The sequence below is a fragment of the Leptodactylus fuscus genome, chromosome 1, assembly GCF_031893055.1.
Source record: "Leptodactylus fuscus isolate aLepFus1 chromosome 1, aLepFus1.hap2, whole genome shotgun sequence".
NCBI classification, from domain to species: domain Eukaryota; kingdom Metazoa; phylum Chordata; class Amphibia; order Anura; family Leptodactylidae; genus Leptodactylus; species Leptodactylus fuscus.
In genome coordinates this window covers 93,588,541-93,611,835 of record NC_134265.1, presented here as the reverse complement: position 1 = coordinate 93,611,835, position 23,295 = coordinate 93,588,541, and the positions used below count along the sequence as shown (strand labels likewise).

General features: G+C 41.7%; 1 protein-coding gene across 4 annotated transcripts; it reads right to left on the bottom strand.

The window, feature by feature from the left end:
- Positions 1-2,518: 2,518 nt before the first annotated feature.
- On the bottom strand, positions 2,519-21,840 carry BCL7A (BAF chromatin remodeling complex subunit BCL7A). Of its 4 annotated transcripts, none has more exons than XM_075273885.1 (7): positions 21,610-21,840; positions 14,571-14,652; positions 13,868-13,930; positions 12,269-12,365; positions 10,891-11,055; positions 5,912-6,030; positions 2,519-4,842 (listed from the first exon to the last, which is right to left on the bottom strand). In XM_075273885.1, exons 1-7 carry the CDS (start codon positions 21,699-21,701, stop codon positions 4,768-4,770), a joined length of 693 nt encoding a protein of 230 aa, XP_075129986.1. In that variant the 5' UTR covers positions 21,702-21,840; the 3' UTR covers positions 2,519-4,767. The 4 variants fall into 4 exon arrangements, with proteins under 4 accessions (XP_075129986.1, XP_075129996.1, XP_075130006.1 ...); XM_075273895.1 differs by having other exon boundaries at positions 12,269-12,362; XM_075273905.1 differs by lacking the exon at positions 13,868-13,930.
- Between the last annotated feature and the right edge of the window lie 1,455 nt (positions 21,841-23,295).

Sequence of the window (23,295 nt, the reverse complement as noted above, 5' to 3'; positions counted from 1 at the left end):
GTGTGTTTGCTGCCAGATTTCTGCAGGGATCATGCAGACAGGAAAGTAGTTCGCAATCTACTTTCCTGTCTGCATGATTCATGTGGATAGTGCGTGGCAAGCACACGGACCCCATTATAATCTATGGGGTCCGTGTGCTTTTACTGCACAGCGCTTGCAATTGCATTCAGCGAGGTCTCCATGCGGACTCCCTGAATGGAATGCCGAACGCAGATGTGAATGAAGGGTCAGGCAGTATGCACCATGGCTGGGAATTTGGAAGTCGCAGATTTAGTGCTCAGATTCTGAGGCTCCTGAAGGGGGGAGAAGGGTTTATTGCTACTCTTACTCCCACCATTTTCACATACTGAGGCTCCCAAAGAGTCCGGCATCAGAAGATGGCAGGTCAGAGTTAAAGGGACAGGACTACTTTACAGCAGTGGATAGTCTGTGCTAAATAGGCAAATAGCTGTGATCTACATGATGAGTGAGAAGTTGGTTTGGGAAACTAAAAGATCCTTTCGCTGCGTCTCCAGTCACATGACCAGAGATTACCGTGTCACGCTGCGACTCCTTCACTCATGTAAGTGGATGGAATTACATTGTGACCCAGAGGGTGCAGTGACCATCGCCAAACAGTTGAATGGTTGCATGAATGAACGAGTTGTAGAACGACTCTGATCTTTGGTCACATGATGGGAGTCGCAGACCAAAGTCCCCCGTGGCCCTAGTGTTAGGGTGTGTCTGCCACAGATAACTTCATAAACAAAAGCATTTACTTATTGGGCTATGCACAACGGTTTTTCTTTACCATTTGAGATCAGAAGCAGAATCTGTCACGCGACAAGGCACCAAACTATCCATTGGGGGTACTTGGTATGAAAAGGTTAAGAAACACTGAGCTAGTATAATAGAAAAAGACAAAAAAGGTTTTCTGTAATCAATTTATTGAAAAGAAATTCTTGTACATTGTACAAACCCATAACTACCAATGAAATAAATACAGAGGGGAAAAGACAGTGTTACAATAGCAGAATGTTAACCAGTTAATGTCCAGAACAAGATGCATTTGTGAGATATCTACAGATGTCAGTGGTCACAGACATTTATGTGGTACTTCCTGTGTACAGACAGATCATTAGAACCTGTTAGAAGAGATGCTCTATGTTAATAAAAATATAGAAAGATCAACCGTAGGTGAGGTTTTCACAGAAATGAGGTTTACTCCAAGGTCGTGAAGTTGATGGCTTTATAGAGTCCAATGTATGCACCAAACCTTACACATACACACATAGCCCAACACAGAAGAGGTATCCAGTCATTCTTTTTCTTCAGTTTTATATCAAATGGGAAAAAATAAGTTGTGTGTTTTTTGCAGGCCTGCCTGCTAACTTATTATACACAGCCTTTCTTATTTTCTCAGTTATGGCTTCCACAGTACTAAATATGGTTGCCCCATAATACACAGTAACTGGATGTAATGTGAATTCAACGCCATGTGACAACTTTAGAAAATATCTTGCAATAAAAACCTTTTTCCCCCACCATATTATGACATGTTAACGTCTTATGTTATTTGGAGATTCACAATTTTATAGTACATGGCTCCCGTAAGCTTGTTGGGGTCACCCAGGACGTAGCGTAGGTAAGAATGCTACACCTTTCTGAAGTAATCTGTGCAGTATATGTTTAACGTTCTTTAACCGTTTCATGGCCAGCGTTTTGGCCCTACCTGTAGTGATTTTTGTACAATAGGAGGTTTACTAGCCCTAGCCTTTTGATCAGGCTACCAAATTCATTTTTTATGACATGTAAAGCTGGTTCCAAGACCTTGTTTACAGAATTGTTTTATTTCACTAGGGATAAACCATGTAAAGACATTCAGGGCAATTTTTGGTATAAACTGCTTTGAGTCAGAAAATGCAGAAAATTGTTGGAAGAAATCTCCACTTTTTTTTTTTTTTTTTTTCTTGTACCTTCCCAAATGTACTAAATTTAAGAGTTCTTGGGTGAAAGACGACTGCTTGGGAATTTATTTTTTTTTTTCATTCAAGTTTTTATACATTTGTTCCATAATACTAAGACATCGGTTTGGGTTAGTGTGGGGAGGTATGCATTGGATAGATTTTTTTATGTTTGAATATATTTATTAAGTACGTTCAGGGGGAAAATACATACTCTGAGGCATTGCCACTACATATATTCCTTACATAGCATTTATGGAGCATTGTGTAGGCTGAAAATAAGAAAACATAAGTGGTTATAAGCCACTTCCATCATCCCTTAGGGGCCCCGAGCTGTCACAGACTTGCATCCTAGCTGGTCCTGTGAAATTGCAGGAGCTTTAATGCACCAATGCCAAAATACAACACTTAGGACTGCACTGCAAAAGGCAGTGGGTGGTCAATAAATACCTTATGCAGTGTAACCCTAAGTGTTGTATTTTAGCATTGTTGCATTAAACTACTTTGAATCAGCCATTTTACCATGGATTTCATAAGAAATGCTAACATACTGCACTTGATAGGTATTTTACACGTTTTACTTGATGATTTACACATCAGTGAAAACTGCATGCACAGATTATTAGCAATTGTGAATATTTCAGTGCTTCCTTCCAAATTGTACACATTAAAGTAGACCAAAAAAAATTCTACAAAAAACAATGCTATAATCCACATTGTGGCCCTGTTATAGCGACAAAGGAGGAGCACTGAAACGCAATTCACCCTTGTGCTGGCTGATGTGTAAAAATGACTGACTGTAAGCATGCATAGTGAATAATGTACACTGTGAAACCGACGTGTATACTCTCACTAACAACCTAGTACTAGTGATGCAGTGAATCAACTCATGGTAATTAAAAAAAATGTACATTTTATTGTAAAGTACTGAGGTATATTACTAACGATAACCATAACTCAACAGCTCCACAGGTTTCCGCAGCAAACAAGTTCTGGTCAATGAATTAGAAAAAAGAGGCAATATAATATCATAGACTGGGATGGACTGTGTATCCACACCTCACACATACAGACAAAGGTATCCAGAATGTTTCAGTTTATGCAGGATAAAACAATCTTGGGCCGACCAGCAGTCAGGCAGTCTCATTTCCAGCATCTAATAGTTACATTTCATGGAAGATAACACAGTGTCAGATAGCATTCAATGGTCAATGAATGAATAGGAACACACATAATCGCCATATGCATGATCCTTTTCTAGGGAATGTGGTACGATTTCATAATGAAACTTACAACCCTGAACAATAAGGTAAATTCCCTACTGCAAAAGCCCAGGTGAGACAGAATTGGCAGATATCAAGCCTTAGCTGTGGTGATGGGAAGTGTCTGCTTTTAGAACATTTGAAGCCATTTTCACTTATGGAATACACAACGAGGAAAATAAATCTGAATAACGCATAAAACAAACCTTCCTCAGCAGCTGTGGAGTGACAGAATAAAATAAAAACAATACTACAAAAGCTGAATTGTCAAAATCAGGAAATGTTCTTCATTAAATGGTTTATTGGCTAAAAAGTAAAAGTGACTGCATAAAATGTAAAACCACACAATAAATTAATCTTTCATAGGTTGTCAGTATACTGTTTATACACAACACAATGATATGAGAGTTCTGCCAATCTTTCTGGATGACTGCACTTTGTCCAACGTGCAATTCACCATGAAGATGAGAACTTTCTCCTTCAAATAAAAAACAAAACAAAAAACCTTAACCAAAAGGAAAGTCTATACTAAGACATTTGCACTTTTCTCCAGTCAGCTAAAAGTAGAGTAGTGCTACTGCTCATGGAATGGCATCGGGACACGCACTGCTTTATGTAGCAGCTGTATGAACGTTATTCACCTACACTAGCTTTTCTGTAGTGCCTAGCATCCACTTTTTCCATCTCATTGACCTAAATTTAAAGAAATGCTATATTTATAAGAGTTATTTAAAAAAAATAAAATGTGGCTAGTTACATAAAATACCAATACTGCTCTGACTAAAGGCTTGATCGTGGAAATATATAAAAAACCATTAAAAACACAAATTAATTACTGTTAAAAAAAAACAATAAAACTCTAGACTACAGCAAACTTGGATGTTAGTTTAGCTGCCTAAAACACAGAAAGCGGACACAGATGTTAACAAGGTTATGATAATACATGTGCTACAACAGAAAAGAAATTAGTCAAATATGAAGATACTGGAATGAATGGTCTCAAAAATTTGAAGGCATTCTAAAAGACAATAGGAATAGATCACTCCACATGTGAAAATGGCTTAGAATTTTGTTAGTCTGTCTAAATAGGTTCGTCCATTTGCATGGAGCATAGTTTAACAGAAAACAAAATAGGTCAAGAAAGGCACAATAACAAAACTGGAAAGTAAATTTACATGGTGGCTTAAAACTGAACAGGTACCATCTTTAAATATTTTACATGTTAAATAGCAAAATGGAAAAAAATATATATACAGCAGCAACACAAATGTAAAAATGACTACAGAAAACAGTGCGTAGACCCTCCTGAGTGTTCACATCAACCACTTCATAAGACTGTCATTGGTACTCTGATTCCTCACAGAAAGATTTCACTTTTCTCAAGTCCTGGCGTCTCATCCAGGCATTGTTGGATTTTTGCTTTGTAGGTTGAAAAAGTAGAGTCCTATTCTCACCAAGGAGATAAAGATGGTTTTAAGTAAGGCTGTCCTATTGTTGCAATAACCAATGTACCTTACAGTAAACAGACCCCAAATAAAATAAAAATAACCGAGTTGGATAGTCTACATAGCTTCAGTGTTCTGTTGCGAACTGTCGCCTTTAACCTTTTTGCAAGGAGGTGCACCATCATCAGAATCCTGTAGGGGAAGAAAAAGAAAGGATAAGTGTTAGGCCCCCTGCAGACAGCCGTGGGTGAGATCCCTGTGCTATCCTTGTTTTTTGCGGATAGCATACTGACCCATTCATTTCTATGAGTACATGCGCACAACCATGTTTTTCACTGATCAGTGTGCGAGCTGTGATTCTGCACCGCATCAGAACATGTCCTATTCTGTTCAGGTTTTGTGGAATGGATTCGCCCATGAAAGCTTGCGGGGAACTAAAAACCTAGGATGGCACACTGATGTACTCAGTGCGTTATCGGTGTGCCATCTGTTTTTGTGGACAAGCTAGGGATATCATTAGATGTCACCTGTGTGTGTGTGTGGGGGGAGGGGGGGTTTAGGATCGCACACTGAAGGCACTCAGTCTTTGAGGACATACTTCACGGATGCTGAAGAAACACTAGAGACCAATTACTAGATTGCTGACCACAAAATATTCGCGATTGTCTGCAAGTAGCTTAAATAGGACAGGTAGTATAGGATTTCCACAAGTCTTTAGCAGTTGTCAGGGACACCCAGGAAGAGTTTGCAGTGGACTGTCCACTGTAGACATTCCGCTGCAGAAACTCCTGTGGCCAAATGGATTGAGAAGGTTCTGCCTGTGATCAAATTCAAGGATTTGCTGCGGATTTGAAATCCTCGGTGCAAGTCACACAGTGCTGCAGATTTCCCCCCCCCCTACATGTGGATGGAATTGGTTTAAAGCCACATACTGTGGGGGTTTTTTAATGGACACCTAGACTAATTGGTTTCGTGTGATCAAAATCGCGCAGGTCTCGTTTTAATTTTAAGGACTCATTGTCCATAAAAATGGGCATCAAAATAATTACATTGAAATGTGTCCATGTTCCATCCATGAAATATATTGAGCTCTGTCAGATTGTGTAGGGAAAAGGTGCAAGGTGACATTAAAGTCTTACTTTACTTAACGTTCCTTAATTGCTTCCCAAATGCCTAAATTTGGAGCACAACCTGAAAACCTTATCCCTTGCAGGCTTTGATCAGTGCCTCTAAGCATCAGTACACTCATCGCCATCATTACCTGAGAATTTTTGGAGGTCTCTGTAGCGATCTCTTTATCAGCTGAGCTTTGTGTTTCCGTTTTCTCTGAATTATTTAGCGAGCTTTCAACTGATGACTGAGAATTTTGGCCTGAAGTAACTAAAATGGGAAGAAATAACACAACTTGATGAAGTATCACCATTGCCCTACCTTTAAAGTTTAATAGGCAACAAGCATACTTCACTATCATTTTGTCTGGAATATGGCTTTAGGTTATATCCACACAGAGTAACCATGGATGAGATTTAAAAACTTTGACCTGAGCTACGCATTTCAATTTATATCACAGATCTTCACCCTGGTTAGGTGCAGAGTTTCAACAAAATCTGTGGTGGAAATAACGCTTCTGTGTGGATGGTAACCTGTCACCCTCTTCATACTGTCCTTGCAGAGTAGCATGACAATTTTAAAAGTAAGTCTGTTATGTTCAAATATTCTGTAGTGATCTAAATCCACAAGTCTTGTGACCAAGCGACCAGACTACAGCCCATAAATATGGTCATGAAAGCAAAACAAAAACCGAAGAATGACAAATCATGTAAAAATATACTTCACAAACCCAAACCGCTCAGCAGTCCCTGACTGCTCGCTTTACTGTGTGGCTGCTGTTGCAGCACGTATTCTAGACTGACCTCACTCTCCTGTTACCAAGCTTTAGGTTGCCCTAGAGGACTCGCTGAGCTCGTTGCCTCATCGCCCTTCCGTGGCCCCCTAGACGCCATTGATCGGGCAGATCTGTACTAGAACTTCTCTTTACAGCTCAACAAGTAGTTGGCATATGTCACTCATACCGTGCTATGGGTATATACTCTTCGCCAAGGAGGGCTCCTCTGTCCGTTTGAACTCCTATGTGTGGGTCCCACAATGCCTCCACACCCGATCTCCATTATCTATAACCTGCTTGTGGCCGATGAAGACTCTCCCCTACCCGCCTATGTCAGTAACTGGGAGAGAGAGATTGTGATTATTCTTTCCACCCGATGTGTGGCACGTTGCTTCAGCTCCTATTATTACTATTACTCTCCCTTCTTTTCAGACCTCTTTCATACTCCTTCTACTGGGACTTCTTCCCTGCCTTAACCCCTTCCCGCCGATGGCATTTTTTTTTTTTTAACATTAAAGTTTATTAAGGTTTTTCAATAAGTTGTACAAAAAAAGGGGGAGGAGGGGGGAAGGGGGAAAGACGGGGAAACCTCGGGAAAACAATGGGAATGAAAGAAGGAGAAAAGAGGTCGGAGAAGGAAAAACGGGGGATGGCAGTCTCTGATGCAGCAGAGTCAAAACGTAGCAATTTGAGTCAAGGAAACATAACAATTGTAAAAGAGCAATAAGAACTTCAAAAGAAGTACATAATAGAAGCTGTGAACAGCAACATGAAAACATAGCTAGAAACTGTTAGGAAGCTAGAGAAAGAAAAGCAAGTAAAGATATCAAAAGGTAAAACAAAATGGACATCACAGTGGTACAGAGGGGAAGAGGGCGCGGAAATACGAAGAGTAATAGAACATGTTCCACAAAAGCCAAGTCTGGTGGTGTAGCCTGTCATCGGGACGAAGCTGGGCCAGCATTTCCTCCATTGTACGGAGATGAAGGAGCTCCTTGAGCCAGGAAAGAAGTGTGGGGAGAGTCTGGGACTTCCATAACCGCGGGATAACAGACCTCGCCGCTACTAACATAAACCCCAGAAGTCTGCGGATAGGTTTCCTGAACTTATGGGAGAAAAGGGAAAGAAGCAGAGGAGCCGGATCATCCTGTGACATAACCTGCCGCACCCCAGACCAAAAAGGACGAAGGAGGGGGCAACCCCACCAGACATGGGCCATCGTGCCACGATCGGAGAGACACCTCCAACACCGATCAGACGTGTAGGGATAGATGTTATGGAGCAGAGTCGGGACCCTGTACCATCTAGAGAGAATCTTGTAATTAATTTCCTGAGCCTTACAGGAGATGGAAAATTTATGGCACATATCAAAGGCCGATGACCAAACCTCCGGCGGGAGGCATTTTTTGATTTTCGTTTTTGACTCCCCTCCTTCTAAACCCCATAACTTTTTTTATTTCTCTGCTCCCAGAGCCATATGAGGTCTTAATCTTTGCGGGACAATTTTTTCTTCATGATGCCACCATTAATTATTCTGTATAATGTACTGTGAAGCTGGAAAAAAAATTCAGAATGGGGAGGATTTGAAGAAAAAATGCATTTCTGCGACTTTCTTACGGGCTTCGGTTTTACGGCGTTCACTCTGCAGCCAAAATGACATGTCCCCTGTATTCCGTGTTTCGTTATGATTCCGGGGATACCAAATTTATATGGTTTTATATACATTTTAACCCCTTAAAAAAAAATCCACAACAGTGTTAAAAAATTTTTTTTCTAAAAGTCGCCATATTCTGACAGCCAAAACTCTTTTTTATATGTCCGTGTACGGGGATGCATAGGGCGTCTTTTTTTGCGGGGTCGGGTGTACTTTTTAGTTCTACCATTTTCGGGAAATGCTTTTGCTTTGATCACTTTTTATTAAAATTTTTATCAGAATCAAAACAGTGAAAAAACGGCGGTTTGGCACTTTTGACTATTTTTCCCACTACAGCGTTTACCGTACATGAAAAATATTTTTATTGATTTGTAGAGCGGGCGATTTCGGATACGGGGATACCTAACATGTATGTGTTTCACAGTATTTAACTACTTTTATATGTGTTCTAGGGAAAGGGGTGTGATTTTAATTTTTAAATACTTTTTACATTTTTTTTCTTTTTTTTTTGCATTTATTAGATCCCCTAGGGCAGTGATGGCGAACCTATGGCACGCGTGCCAGAGAGGGCACGCAGAGCCCTCCATGCTGGCACGCGTGCGGTCGCCCGGATCGCTCACCAACAGGGAATCCGGTACAGGATTCCCCGTTGATGAGCGATCACTGCCTTCAGTTGTATGTGCAAATGCACATACAGCTGAAAGCTGTCAGGGTAGGCCGCGGATCGCGCGACCGCGGCCTACACTGGCTGCAGAGTTTGACCTCTGCCCCGACGCGGGCGCGATGACGTCATCAGCGCCGCCAGTGACAAGAAGGTGGATGCCGGCGGCTCTTCAGGGGTGAGTATGAGAGTGGCTCACTGTGTATATGATGTTGGGGGGAGCGCTTATAATACTTGGTGGGGTGTATGATACTGGGGGGGAGTGTATAATACTGAGGGGGCTTATAATACTGGGTGGGGTGTATAATACTGGGGGGAGTGTATAATACTGGGGGGGAGTGTATAATACTGAGGGGGCTTATAATACTGGGGGGAGTGTATAATACTGGGGGGCTTATAATACTGGGTGGGGTGTATAATACTGGGGGGAGTGTATAATACTGGGGGGGAGTGTATAATACTGAGGGGGCTTATAATACTGGGGGGAGTGTATAATACTGGGGGGCTTATAATACTGGGGTGGCTTATAATACTGGGGGGTGTACTAAAGAGCATATAATACTGGGGGGGGGGGCCTATTTATAAGCACACAATACTGTGTGTGGATGCCACTGTGGAGCATATAATCCTGTGGGGGGGGGGGACACCTACTGCGGAGCATATAACACTGGGGGGCTACTGTGGTACTGTGGAGAATATAATATTGTGTGGTGGGCCCACTGCAGAGCATATAATACTGTCTGGGGTCCCCTCACTATTTATATCACACAGTATCTGTTTTATAGCAGACGTGATATTAGTACAGGATGTAAGAATATTACACGGTAACTATAAAACAGATCCTGTGCGATGTAAATAGTGAAAATTAATTGTTCAAAGTACCAAATGCCGAGACCTTTACATTTCAGTACAACGTTGTTTGTATTATTGAAAGCTCTGTAAAGCCCCACATGACTGTAATTTTTGGTCAGTAACTGTCCGCAATTGTGGATCCGCATAGTATTAAGTCTATATTGTCGTGTTGGCACTCCGCGAAAATTTTGTGGGTTTTGGGTTGCAGTTTGGGCACTCGGTCTCTAAAAGGTTCGCCATCACTGCCCTAGGGGTCTTGAATCCCAGGAAGGTCTGATCACTAATAGAGATGAGCGAGTACTGTTTGGATCAGCCAATCTGAACAGAACACACGTATTGAAATGAATGGACGTAGCTGGCACGCGGGGGGTTAAGCGGCCGGCCGGCGTCAAAGCGGAAGTACTAGGTGCATACATTCATTTCAATGCGTGCGTGCTGTTCGGATCGGCTGATCCGAACAGTACTCGCTCATCTCTAATCACTAAAGCAATGCATTACAATGCTAATTCATTGCAATGCATTACAAAGTACCGGCACTTCTATTGCAGACTATGTAGCCCACACGCCGCCGGGAAAATGGCGCCTCAGTCAGCTTTGACCGAGGTGCCAGAAGAGTTAATGCCTCCGATCGGTCCGGGGAATGATCGGAGACATTAGCGCCGATTCTCTACTGTGTAAAGCAGTAGACACCCAGCGGCTATGGCGGCCGCCCAGCTCCCGGGCGGTCGCCATAGTTACACACCCGGCATGCGCCGTACTAGTACGGCGGATGTCTGGAAAGGGTTAATGCTCTCTCCTTTTCCCCTATATGCTTTATATCAGTTATATGGTTTTAATTTTATTGTTGTACATGTTATTTATCATGCCCTGCTTTGTCAAGAACTCCTCCACACCCCTTCCTCAACAGTTTTTACCTTCTTTTTTTTTCCCTAGACTCTCCTCCTTTTGTCTTCCCAGCCATTCCTAAATCTACCCATTTCCCCCCCTATTTTTTTCTGATCGGATATACTGGCAACAGTTTTGGGTGATGATGTATTGCCTTCTCTTTGAAAAATGTAATAATTTTCTAATGTAAAAAAAAAAAAGCACTTCGGATGGTAGGATAGAACTAATGGGGAAAAATGGATGAGCCTCTTGTGTGTAGTTCTAACTTTGGTATCTTCACTCAAACAATAGGCAGGTACATACCTTCAGAATCCTGGTGTTCACTGTTATTGGAATGGGCTTCCTCAGACTTCATCTCAGTACTGTCTGCCTGTGTGTTTAGGTTGTCAGGTGCAGGGCTACAATTGCTGCTGTTCTCCTGTTTTACTGGGGATGCATCAGCTATTGAACTCTGGTTGCTATTATCATCTGAAAGGTGGAAAGTCATCACATTATTTATATTGTTATGACATTGTTATAGATTTTATTCAGCGGGATAAAGGATCTCCATGAACTTTATTTTCAATAACACATGAGGCAAGGTGCAGAATGACATAGCCTGACTGCTGACAAGCTGCTTTTCCCCTTCTCACCACAATGATCCAGCTCAGTTAGTTGAGGCCGACTGGTTGCTAGGCATGCATGCCTTTGAATCTGTCCTGTCAGACAGCCTATCCCTAGCATCCAGCCAAAACTCTTAACTACAGATCAAAGTAGAATTAGCACTGAGCTGAGGACAGTAAACGTAAGATCTGAGAACCAACTTCTTGTCCCTGCACTTCTTAACTCTTAGTTATTATGTAGATGTAACAGTTGTATGAAGTCCTCCAACTCCTCCATACACATGCATTCTCGGCCAAGTGGTGTATATGTACTGTACTTCGCATGACTGGGGACAGTCTCTGCCATGCTTTTCTTGGCTGGATTTACATACCATGGTGGATCTGTTTTTACATAATGACCCACTGCCAACAATAGGTGAACTAGGTCAATGAAAACAGATCATTATCTCCAATACGTGAAAAAGTAGTGCACCCAGCTAAGCAACTCTGCATGAACAGAGCCTAATAGCAAGAACATTGCAGTCTAAGGCACAATGCGTTTAACACAGATGGATCACATAAACCAATGAGATCGGTTATCAAACAAATCCAAATTCATAGCACCACCATTCTTAAGACTTCCCTTCCTTGTACCTTAGGCCCAGTTCACAAGTTGAAAAAGAAGAAGAATCTGAGATTGAAATCCGCCTCGGATTCCTCTTAATCTTCCAGCCCCCGGTGTTATGCCGCTGGTTAGGCTCAGATGAATGGGCCTAATCTGCAGGGAGTCTGGAGTTGCAGAATCCACACCAGGACTGGGCAGGACGCTTATGTTTTGTGTCCTCCTGTGATCTTTGCCTCCAAATGGAAAATAATGGGATGCAGAATCAAGACAGAAAAATCTGCTGATATTTGGGGCAAAAGCTGTATGAAATGAGTCATACTGTGGTTATCTTTGCTCTCATCCTCCTGCCCTTCATTTTGCAGAAAAACGCTAAATGAAGATAATCATATAATATATGAATAAAATTAAATTAACTCTAAAATGCTAACATGAACATAGCCTAATTATTTGTATCCATGAATAGCTCTATACCCACCATGCATGTCCATCATCCCTGGGGAAGAGCTATTTTCTGGGGTTGTCAGTTCTGAACCACATTTCTCATCTTTTGCTTTCTTTTTATTCTTAGTCTTCTGAATGGAAAGGAGAGGGGAAACACAAAAGAAAAAGAAACACCACAATATTTAACAAAATGAACCATGTTTATGACAGTCATCAATGTTTCTGAAAGAGTAAGCTAAAATTCAACAGGAAATGAAAAGAAATGTAACCATCCTATAGAAAATACTATTCCTGATATTGTGAAGAAACTGTGTAGTTTGTCTTTTAACATTCCACACTCTAATTTTCTGAATATTCCAACCATCAGCCATGTTGAATTTCAATGCTCGATGATCTGGTCTTCCCTGGAGATAAGCTGTAGCCAGAGGTATCTGACAGTGGCTTACCTCACTATTCCTATTGAAAACATCTTAGCCACCTTTAGGGATACTCTTTTCTTGTCTGCAGATTGATATTGACTGGCATGCGGTCTCTGCAGCCTGATCTGGGGTTCTAACCCTAAAAGTATATCTAAGTAGTTGCATGAGAGAAGAATGGACAATACCCTCATACCTCTTTTCACACAGACATCACAGTTTCTAATGTAAACCCTTCTGTACCATAGTTAGCATCCCTAAAACAAAACCCTCCTCTGTTCACTCCTGTTCCCGCTTTATCCCACACGAAATGATGCTGTATCAGACTAACTTTATGTGTCCAGGCACCATCTACACATTAAAGGACATGAATGGTGACGGCTCATACAGTTTTAGGTTTATGTAATGACAGTAACCTCTATTACAAAAGTGTCTGACCTCTGCATAAGCAATGCTGCCCCTTCTACCTCTTGTGTCACCCCCTCTACCTCATAGATTGTAAGCTCTTGCGAGCAGGGCCCTCAGTCCCATTGTGTGAAGTGACTATTTCTGTAATATATCTTTTTGTCTGTACTTGAACCCTACAAATTGTACAGCGCTGCGGAATATGTTGGAGGTATGAATAAAATGTATTATTATTACTCCTACCTCACAACCTGTAGTTATCACATCTCAAAATTAAAGGGACTCCGCACTTTAATAAAAAGATGCCCCATGTTCAGCATTGAAGACAGATGCTGCCTATGGGGCATTTTTTTTTTTTTTTTATCAGAGCCTGAGACCCCTTCCATTGAATACATCCATGTAGAACAGTGATGAAAGCTGAAATACCAATGACTACAAAGGAATTATTTCCTTTCAACAGAGTGAAGAGTGATGACAATACGGCCACAGTCTAGATATTTACATTCTCCATGTATCTGCATAACACAGATGTATATAGGACCAATACTGAGAGCCTTATTACCGATATATATATTGAAGGACTAAGTATAAAAGATCTAGGATTTAATTTCTAGGTCCTCACTAGACCACGGCCACTGTTGGGTAAACACCTCGCTGGTTTCTTCTTGTCACTAGCACTTGAGCTTTCATCATTATAAACATAGAAAAACCAACAGAGTTAGTGTTAGAGTAGTATACAAATTGTCATGCTTATTTGTTAGTTATAAACCCACTCCCTGCAACATCAAATAGTAGAAAAGACAGTATCTGACTTTTCCACAGGGTTTTGGTCGCCTCAGAAGTCCCGAATTCTCATCTGTCACTTTCAACTCAATCTGAAGGGAAAGAAATGTACAGAAATAAAATGACTGGATGCAAATTTCCAGTGGAATGGACTTGCATAAAATGTGATTTAGCCCCTATAAGGAAACGAGCTACTTAAGTCTTCAAGTAAATACAGTATTTCTGTCAGGCGGTAGGTATTTTTGGTCAGAATCTTGGTAATCTCTGAACATCATTGAAGTAGCAAAAAGGAATACAGACATTTAAAGCATCTAAATTGCCCAATTGATAAAAAATTGTCAGAAATTATTTTTTTTAATACATTAAAAATTCCTTTATATACAGTTAATGCATTGTAGATACTTTAGTCACTATAGTCAAACTGATTTGGCATTGTTACAAGAACACTATGGGGAAATAGCGACCCCATTTTCTGAATATTTTCAGCTGAACTGATATTTCAACCAGTATGCTCGAGTGCGGTACAAAATTGCTTATTGGAGAGAGTAAGAGCATAATTCTAGCTAAAGCTTAAAGAAGGGGGGGGGGGTGTTCTGGAGTATTACCCATTCAATCTTGCAGAGGGGACGCTAAATAATAACCAGAGAACATTTATGAAAGGTAACATACCTAAAATTTTAAGGTTCTTAATGTGGAATTTCTAAACCCATGAACAAACTCATAAAAACTTACATCATCCCCTTTGGGCTCAGCAACTGGAACCCACTTGTAAATCCTAAGAGAGGTATCTCCAACAGTTACCCATTTCTTTTCCCTGAAAAATACAATGGAAAGTAACAAATGTAAGGCTTCTTATATTATGACATCTCTTGTTACTCAACGTAACGACCCCCACCAAACACAATCCAGGCTTAGTTAGCAGAAGTCTCCATTTACACACAAAGACAATTTTTTTAAAGGTTTTATTTTAGATTTTTCTTTTTTGTTATATCATTCACAAAAAGCACTGCTGAAAACGCCACAGTGGAATCACATTGCTGTTTTTTTTTTCCGTAAGGCTTATCACAAAGACCGCATAGTTTTCCTCTGCGGATTTTTTCGTCCCTATTATACCTATATGGAAAATGCCACAATTTCCGTATGTATGCATGCAGCACTTTTGCCATAGGTATGCATGCAGCAGTTTTCAAAAACACAATGGTTTTTGAAATCACATGGTTTCTGTCACAGATATTTTTTTGCAGGTACTGTAAAATGCTGTTTTTTGCCATGCCATTTCCACCACAGGTAAAACGCGGCGTGTTACAGGGGCTAGAATCTGTCATATGGGCAAGGCATTTACATGCTTTTATTTTATTTTTTTTAATTACTATTTTACTTTTTTATTTTTATTTTTTACATTGACACCCATAAAGTCATAATAGACTTCAGCCGCCTAAGAAGAACTGGAGAGTTGACCTGGGTCCTCTAAGACCCAGAAGCTCCTACAGTTCCTGACCAGAGTATATCTCGTGACTGCTGGGTCAAAGGTGAGCCACATCATGGTGTATACACAGCTATAGGAAAGGCAGGGATGGTAATAAACAGTCCCTGTCTTCTCTATTGCAGCTCAGGCTGTAGTTACAGCCAGCCCCTTAGTTCTGCAACTGTACAATTTCATACAGCTGCTTAACAATTCAAGGACATACAAGTATGTCCTTGAAGGGTTAAGAGTGGACCACATGGACATATGAAGTCAACGGGCAGGCTGGAACTGATTTAAAGAACCACTAAACCCAGAATCTAAAAAGAAAAAATAATTCCCAATAGAAAAGCATTATCTCCAGATCTTTCTTACTGCTTTTTATAACTGAAAAGCATAAAAAATACTTTAGATAAGAGTATATTTCTTTCCTATGTCAGCACCCACGTTCTAGGAAAGCTGGGTAGCATAACTTGTGTAGCTGTGATAGGGAATACTAAATACTATAGTTACTTTTATAGTATACTTTTTGACACATAATTGTGCCATATGTCAGATGAGCTTTTCAAGGTCCTGGGAAAGCTTGTCTGCATAATTGATAATGCAGTATTAGGGACAGACAAATACTAAGGATAATAACATAAAAGAAATCTCCCTTATTGCTCTAAAATTATGCCTTACTTGCCTTTCATGGTCCTGGGAAAGCTGGGTAACATACAAGGCACTGTTGTAACAGGGTCTTCTGAGTACTAACTATAACTGTCCTCCATGCTCTTAGCTGTTCCTTAATATGATAGATGCATCTTTCAGGGTCCTAAGAAAGCTGGGTAACATACCAGTGCTGTAATATAGAGTATTGCAGAAGCAAAATCTACCTATTTCTAAATTATGACACAGCTAGCTAGTTTTGCCTTTTGGGAATCTCGGAAAGTTGCACATAGGAGGTGAGAACCACACCATTGTACCCCTCCCCTATCTCACTGGTATAATTCATGCTGTGGAGCTGCACCATCTCCATTAAGCTTAATAAAACTCCTTTACACTATTATGGCCCCACCCTCTCCACAATAAGCTCTGCCACACCCACACCCAGATTGTCCAGTAGTCGAACATCCTTTTAAGCCTTATTCAAACATTGTTTTGGTCAGTGTTTTGCATAAGCGAATTTGTATTAAAAACCAGAAGCAGCTTGAAAACAGAACAGGTGCAATCTGAGGCGGTAACAAATAGCAAAACTTGGGGCTGCCACTCTACTGTGGCCATCTTATGGACATAATGTGGAGCTATTCCCCTGGTACCAGCAGTGAAGTCACAGGGGTAAAATAAGGACCCATACACATGTAGAAGAACTGTACAACAGAAGTTGTAAGGTTATATTTACAGTAGAGATGGGCAATTATAACAAAATAAAAATCTCAATTAAAGAGGACCTTTCACCACTTTTGGGCCCATGCAGTTTTATATACTGCTGGAAAGCTGACAGTGCGCTGAATTCAGCGCACTGTCGGCTTTCCCGATCTGTGCCCGGTGTAAAGAGCTTACGGTGCCGGTACCGTAGTGCTCTATGGTCAGAAGGGCGTTTCTGACCATTAGCCAGAGACGTCCTTCTGCCTCGCGGCGCCAATCGCGCTGTACTGTGGAGCGGGGAGGAACTCCCCCCTCCCTCTGCTCACAGCGCTCGTCCATAGACGAGTATTATCAGGAGGGGGAGGGGGGCGTTCCTCCCCGCTCCACAGCACAGCATGATAGGTGCCGCGAGGCAGAAGGACGTCTCTGGCTAATGGTCAGAAACGCCCTTCTGACCATAGAGCACTACGGTACCGGCACCGTAAGCTCTTTACAGCGGGCACAGATCGGGAAAGCCGACAGTGCGCTGAATTCAGCGCACTGTCAGCTTTCCAGCAGTATATAACACTGCATGTGCCCAAAAGTGGTGAAAGGTCCTCTTTAATTGGGCATTTTACATTAATTACAATTAATGAAAGATTATTTAGGGTGAAACGGGTTGTAGCCTGGGGCAAAATGGCAATTAATTGGCGATTTGCCCCATTATAAATCAGTCAATACAGTTTGTTTGTTTTTTCTTTATTTTAATATTTGAGAAAATGAAAACATTGCTTACAGTAATTTGTAAATGGGCGACATGTAGGGTTGCCAGTGGCAGGGCTAGAACTTGGTGGGTGTGGTAGCGCTGACATGTTTTTACTTATTTTTTTTTTATACATTGTTCCCCACAGAATAAGGTCATTACACACCTTGGGAGGGTATTTTTACACAACTTGTTGTTTTTTTCCCCTTTCCCCTGATACCTTAACAAAAGTTACAGGAGAAAAGCAGCCTCTCCTGAGCTGCACTGGAAAGCTGATCTGGGTCCTAATGTAGCTTCCAATGGTCACTTGACCAATGGACCAAAATAAGAGCTGCATTATGGTGGCTACCATAGCTGTGTACAGAGTACATAGCAATTTCGTGCAAGTGCTTAAGGCTGAGGCTCAACATTGCAAAAACACAGCATTTTTTGTTGTTGCAGATTTTGCTGCAGTCTCTTTGAGCCAAAGCCAGGAGTGGAATGAGCAGAAGGCAGGGGTATAAGGACTTCTTATATATTTCCTATTTCTTTTGTAGCCATTCTTGGCTTTGGCTTAAAAAAAAAAAACTGCAGCAAAATCTGCAACAAAAAAAACTGCAATGTGGGACCACAGCTTAACACTGCAAGGAATACAGGTACGTCCTTGAAGGTTAAGAGAGGTAAAGATTCATACAATCTACTGATCCAGAAGTGGAACAGAAATGACTCAATGTTTTCCATCGTATTCTTCCATCAGTTCTCCTTTACTCAGCCAATCCACAAAAACTAGAACTATCGGTTAACTGTTCTCTCTGTAGATAGCGGATGGTGAAAACAACTGATCGGTTGGATTCTCAGCGTCGGACCACCACCAATCTGATAAGGATGACCTATATTAAACATAGGTTATCATTTGCCTGGAAGATTCCTTTCAGAGGAGACCACACTTTCTGGCAATGCAGTATGAAAACAGCGGGGTTTTTCTGTAATAGCCTATAATAATATAAATAAAATTATTATTGGCAACTACAGAAAAAGAAAACAAAAGACCCTGCTTTTACAGTCTCAGTAAAAAAAAAAATTAAAAAAAATTAGTCCCATCCTCACATTGCAAAAATAGAGGAAAAATTCATCATCTTCATTTTACCCTCAGACACTGAACTTTCCCTATAGACTTCTATGGGGGAGACAGAAATGAAAACCAAGTGTTTTTGTAAATACATTTCCAGCACAATTATTGGATACAGTGGTCAGCACATACTATACTATAATAGCGTCCACAGTGTTTCCACCCAAAAAGGGTGAAAAATGCGTAGAGAAAAGCGCTGCATGCATTTTTTTGAATGGATTCGGGGATGGAAATTCCAAACGCAGTTTAAGTGCTGGTGTGAACCCAGCCTTAGGCTAAGGCCCCACGGGCCGTATCCGCAGCACTAAAGCACTGTGGAAAGAACAGCTGCGTGATCGCATTGCGGTTCTTTCCGCAGTGCTTTTAAGAGAAAGTTCACAGAGTTTTCCTCTGTGGACTTTCTCTTAACATTACATCTATGGTAAAGCCGCCGGCGTTTCCGTAGATATAATTGACATGCTGTGATTTGCAAAGCCGCAACGGCTTTGCAAATCGCAGCATGTCCGAGCTGTAAATTCTTCCGCAAAGTGGGCATGGGATTCGCATGAAACCCGTCCCCCTTGCTTGCATTGTAAAAAGCAGCAATTTTTCCCGCAGCGGGCAAATTGCGGCGTTTACGTCCCGTGTGGCCCCGGCCTTAAGGGTTTGTTTTTTTTTCATGAACATAGTTGAAATTAACTATTAATTATCTACAAAATTAAACATATTGGAAATATACAAAAAAAACTTTACAGATTTTCTCTAACCACCTTAGTTTAGGGTCTCAATGACTTTCTAGTCGAATGTAGGAACTTTCTATGATCTTGCACTTGTCAGAAACCCAGCCAAGATATCCTTGGTATCCGGCAAGTACACTACATACATGAGAATATAACCCAGCCGCAATAAAGAACTCACGGCTGGGTTTCTTACTAGTCTCAGACCTTAGAAAGCTCATGATCATATCCATTGGTAACCTATCAAGACAAAAAAAAAAAAAAAAAGTCACCAATAAGATGGAGAAAAAAAAAAACACCAAGAAACAAACCTACACTTTGGTAATTTTGGATTTTTTGCAGTTGCTGTACTGCAGTCACACAAAGTCACAGGTTGCAACACAACACCATAGACATAGATGTGACTCATCTGCAACTTTATTACATAACCCATTTGAGTATACCCTTACACTGGCCACACATAATGTCCCCTATTCCAGCACCAGTAACTCTGTGGATCCTATAGTGGAAATATCCAGTCATCACGTGACCACTACTATCAGAAGTTTAGTTAGTGACTAGAAATGCTATCCCATAAACGCTGTAAGCTCTGTTCAGTTTTGCATTGGAGTCTCCATGACAAACTCTGCTGGACTTCATGTCGCTTTCCTGTCAAAATGAAAGACACCAAGATTGACTCCATTAAAAGTCAATGGGGGTCATACAGTTGACCCAGCGTGGTCACGGCTTCTGTTAAAGGGGTTTCCATCATAGAATTACACGCAAGGCAGCAGTAGAGGACTAGAAACTAAAAATTAATTCATACTTACCTCCATTCCTTCTGGCTGCCGCTGCTATTTGTATACAAGGTGGCTGCGGTGGTAACGTCACATTAACATGACCGGGGCAGGCAGTCATGGCTGTCAGCAGTAAACAGCTGAGCGTGGTGATTGACTGCAGTGGTCCTATTGATGTGACATAGGTCTGTATACACACACAGTGACAGCTGGACCGATGATGGAACGTAGGAGAGGATGCAGGTAACTATCAGTACTTTTATTTATTTTCTAGCCTCCTGCCGCTGTGTATAGTTAATGATCCTTTAACAGAAGTCACAGTACAGATGTCAGTAGAGCCTCAGAAGTCCCTCCATTTCGGTAATCTTATAGGTGCTCATTTGGAATATTTACTTCCACAGTTATTATTAGGTGCAGCACAATTTGTCGGCACCATAGAAGAGGATTGTAGTCGGCCGATCTGAATTCAGGCCAACTGGGGATGATAATACAGATGTAGCGGATGTTATGTAATATTATTCTATGCGTGCGGTTGGGGTTTACTACATTTGTAGACTGAGGGGATTATTGTGGATGTGCAGACCCCGGCCGGCATTGTGCACCAAGTTTCCACTTCACTGACCTGATGTGTCTTGGTAAAAGGAAAATGTTTGTTTTGGTACCGTGTTAGCCAGTGGTTATAAAATATATTTCGCTTATTGAGGATATCTGAAGAAGAAGCTCAGAGGAAGCTTCGAAACGTCATATTCTGTCATCATTATGAGTTAGCCATTAAAAAAGGTATCACCTACTGAAGACTTGCAAAGTTTTTTTTCTGATGTGTCTTATAATATAGAAACTTCTTGGCCATTTAAACGCCTGTCCAATAAGCAGCCTAAGGTCATCCCACAATAAGACAGCAGCTTCCCATTGGCTCCTGTCTGACTGACCGAGGTGTCTATTTCTCAATAAATAGCAAAGGAAAACACCATTGCTGAAAGTTATTGTGAGGCGCTCGGGCTGCTCCAGCAGGACTTCGTCTAATTCCGGCTCAGACGCCGTGTGATGGAAGACAAAGGAGGGTTGTGCGATCAAGTCTGTGCGATCTGCGCTCATCCCGTGCGACAATCCGCACAGCCGCCGCCACCATAGCGCACGTGTGATGACCGAGTGTAAACACGGATGAGAGGAGCGGTGCGGCCACCGTGTGAGCTGAGCCATGCCGCCGCCGCCGCCGCCGCACTTCCTCCTCCTCCAGCCCCATCTTTCCCCAGAACAAGAGCAGGACGGGGAGGAGGGAGCTCCGAGCCTCGGGGCCAAAGCGCTAAATTTAAAAGCGCCCTCCGAGCCCCTGATAAGGATATAAATAAGAGCCGGGAGCTCCGCAGTGATCGGGGGAGGAGGCGGCTGCGGCCACGGCCACAATGGGATCTGCCGCTGCCTGCTCTCTGCTGCCGGCTGCACGGAGCTGACATGGCTGCCGGCTTTGGCGGGAGCTCGGAGCGTCTCTATCGCCTGTAAGGCTGAGGGGGCTCCAGGAGGCTCGGGGCTCCTCACACCGCCGCTCTCCAGTCACGCCGCGTCCGTCCCCGCCGCCGCCACCTCCCTCCATTTCTCTCCTTTGTTGTCCTTTTTTCTTACCATTTCCGTACTTTTTCGATGGCGGCCATAACCCGTTTGATATCATCTTTAGCTCGGCTTCGTGTCTCGGCTCTGACCGAACGTCCCGACATGGCTGCAGCGGGTTATGAGGGAGGGGGAGAGGAGGGAGACTCGCCGCCGGTTACTTGTAGCTTTCTTTGCTCTCTCACACACTCACATACACATACGGCCGAGCACAGGCACACCGCGCATGCGCACTCTCTCGCTTGCCGGGACTCGCAGCGGGGGGATGGGAAAGGGAAGCTTTGCACACCCACAATTACAATGCAACACTTATGCGCCCGGGTCTTCATGCCTGGCACAGGGGGAGATCATTTTAGGAGAAATATAGTATGAACCATGAGGAAAAGCTACAGCTTTAGTCATGTCTGGACATTGTAAGTTGTCCTACAATGCGGTTTTAGGTTTCCATAGAGAAGGAGAAGTGTATGGATAATGAAAGTTTTAGCTTGGGCTTGAAATTTACATTTGATGGCTGTATTGTATAGTTCTATACGTACCTCAGGCACCTACAGAATCCTAGCACTGGGCTAAGGTCACATTAATATAGGAAAAGTGTTGTGCGGTTTATTATGACCTTATGGGGACACAATGTAAAAAAAAAAAAAAAATTGAAAAGTTAAACTTAAAGTAAAATAATATTCACATCACAGATTCTAGGCCCACCCCTCAAGACACAATACAAATAAAAATTACCGTAATGGAGAGGAAACGCCATTTTAGGCCAAGGCCCCACAGGACATCCTGCAGCATTAAAGCGCGGTGGGAACGCATTGTGGTTCTTCCCGCAGTGTTTTCCTCCGCGGACTTTGTTAGTTTTACAGTGTTTCTGTAGATAGTTGACATGCTTCAATTTCCAAAGCCACGCTGATTTTAGAAATCACAGCGTGTCCGTACGGTGGGTTTTACCGCAAAGATGGTTTGGGCGTGAGAGATGAGACACTCTGAGCCCTCGCCAAAGTGGGCATGGGATTCGCCTTTTTTTTTTTTTTTTTCCCTTCAGTAGTACTTTGTGCTATATATAATTAAAAAAAAAAAAAGTGAAAGACACATTCCCTCATTTATATTTTCCTAGAGATATGATATAAAAACTAGCAAAGATAAAAGACCTATGAGTCAAAAAAAAAAAAAGCAAAAATTATTTGAAGAACCCAAATGATAAAAATGTTATAGCCCTCAAAACCGCATATGAAAAAAAAAAAAAAAAGTGTCTGGTCCTGAACCAGAGAAATTGGCCCAGTACTGAAGTGGTTAAAGTTGACATGTTCTGACACCTGTAACTTTATTATATTTCCATGTACACTGCTGTATAGGGCATTTTTTGTGGGCCAGATGAGTGAAACCATGAAAAAAAAAATAAAATGGCAGTTTGGAGAATTTTTTCCCTGCTACAGCGTTCACAGTACAGGTGAAATCTTTTATAGGTTTGTAGACCGGGCGTTTTCTGATACAGGGATACCTAATGTGTGTGTTTCACATACATTTTTTTGTTTTATATGTATTCCAGTGAAAGAGCGGTGATTTGAACTTTTTCTTTAATTTTTAAAAAATTATTTCTTTGAACTATTAGCCCCCTTGAACCAGCAGTCATCAGTCCCATAGACTGTATTACATCTGTATTGCAGTATACAGCAGATTCACTACATTAAGATTTGTATGACAGGC

Coding starts and splice junctions, on each gene's coding strand:
- BCL7A (XM_075273885.1), bottom strand. CDS start 21,701: ATGTCGGGACGTTCGGTCAGAGCCGAGACACGAAGCCGAGCTAAAGAT. Junction 13,931..14,570: donor CTGAGCCCAAAGGGGATGAT/GTAAGTTTTTAT, acceptor CTTTCCCTTCAG/ATTGAGTTGAAAGTGACAGA. Junction 12,366..13,867: donor GACCAAAACCCTGTGGAAAA/GTCAGATACTGT, acceptor CTTTCCATTCAG/AAGACTAAGAATAAAAAGAA.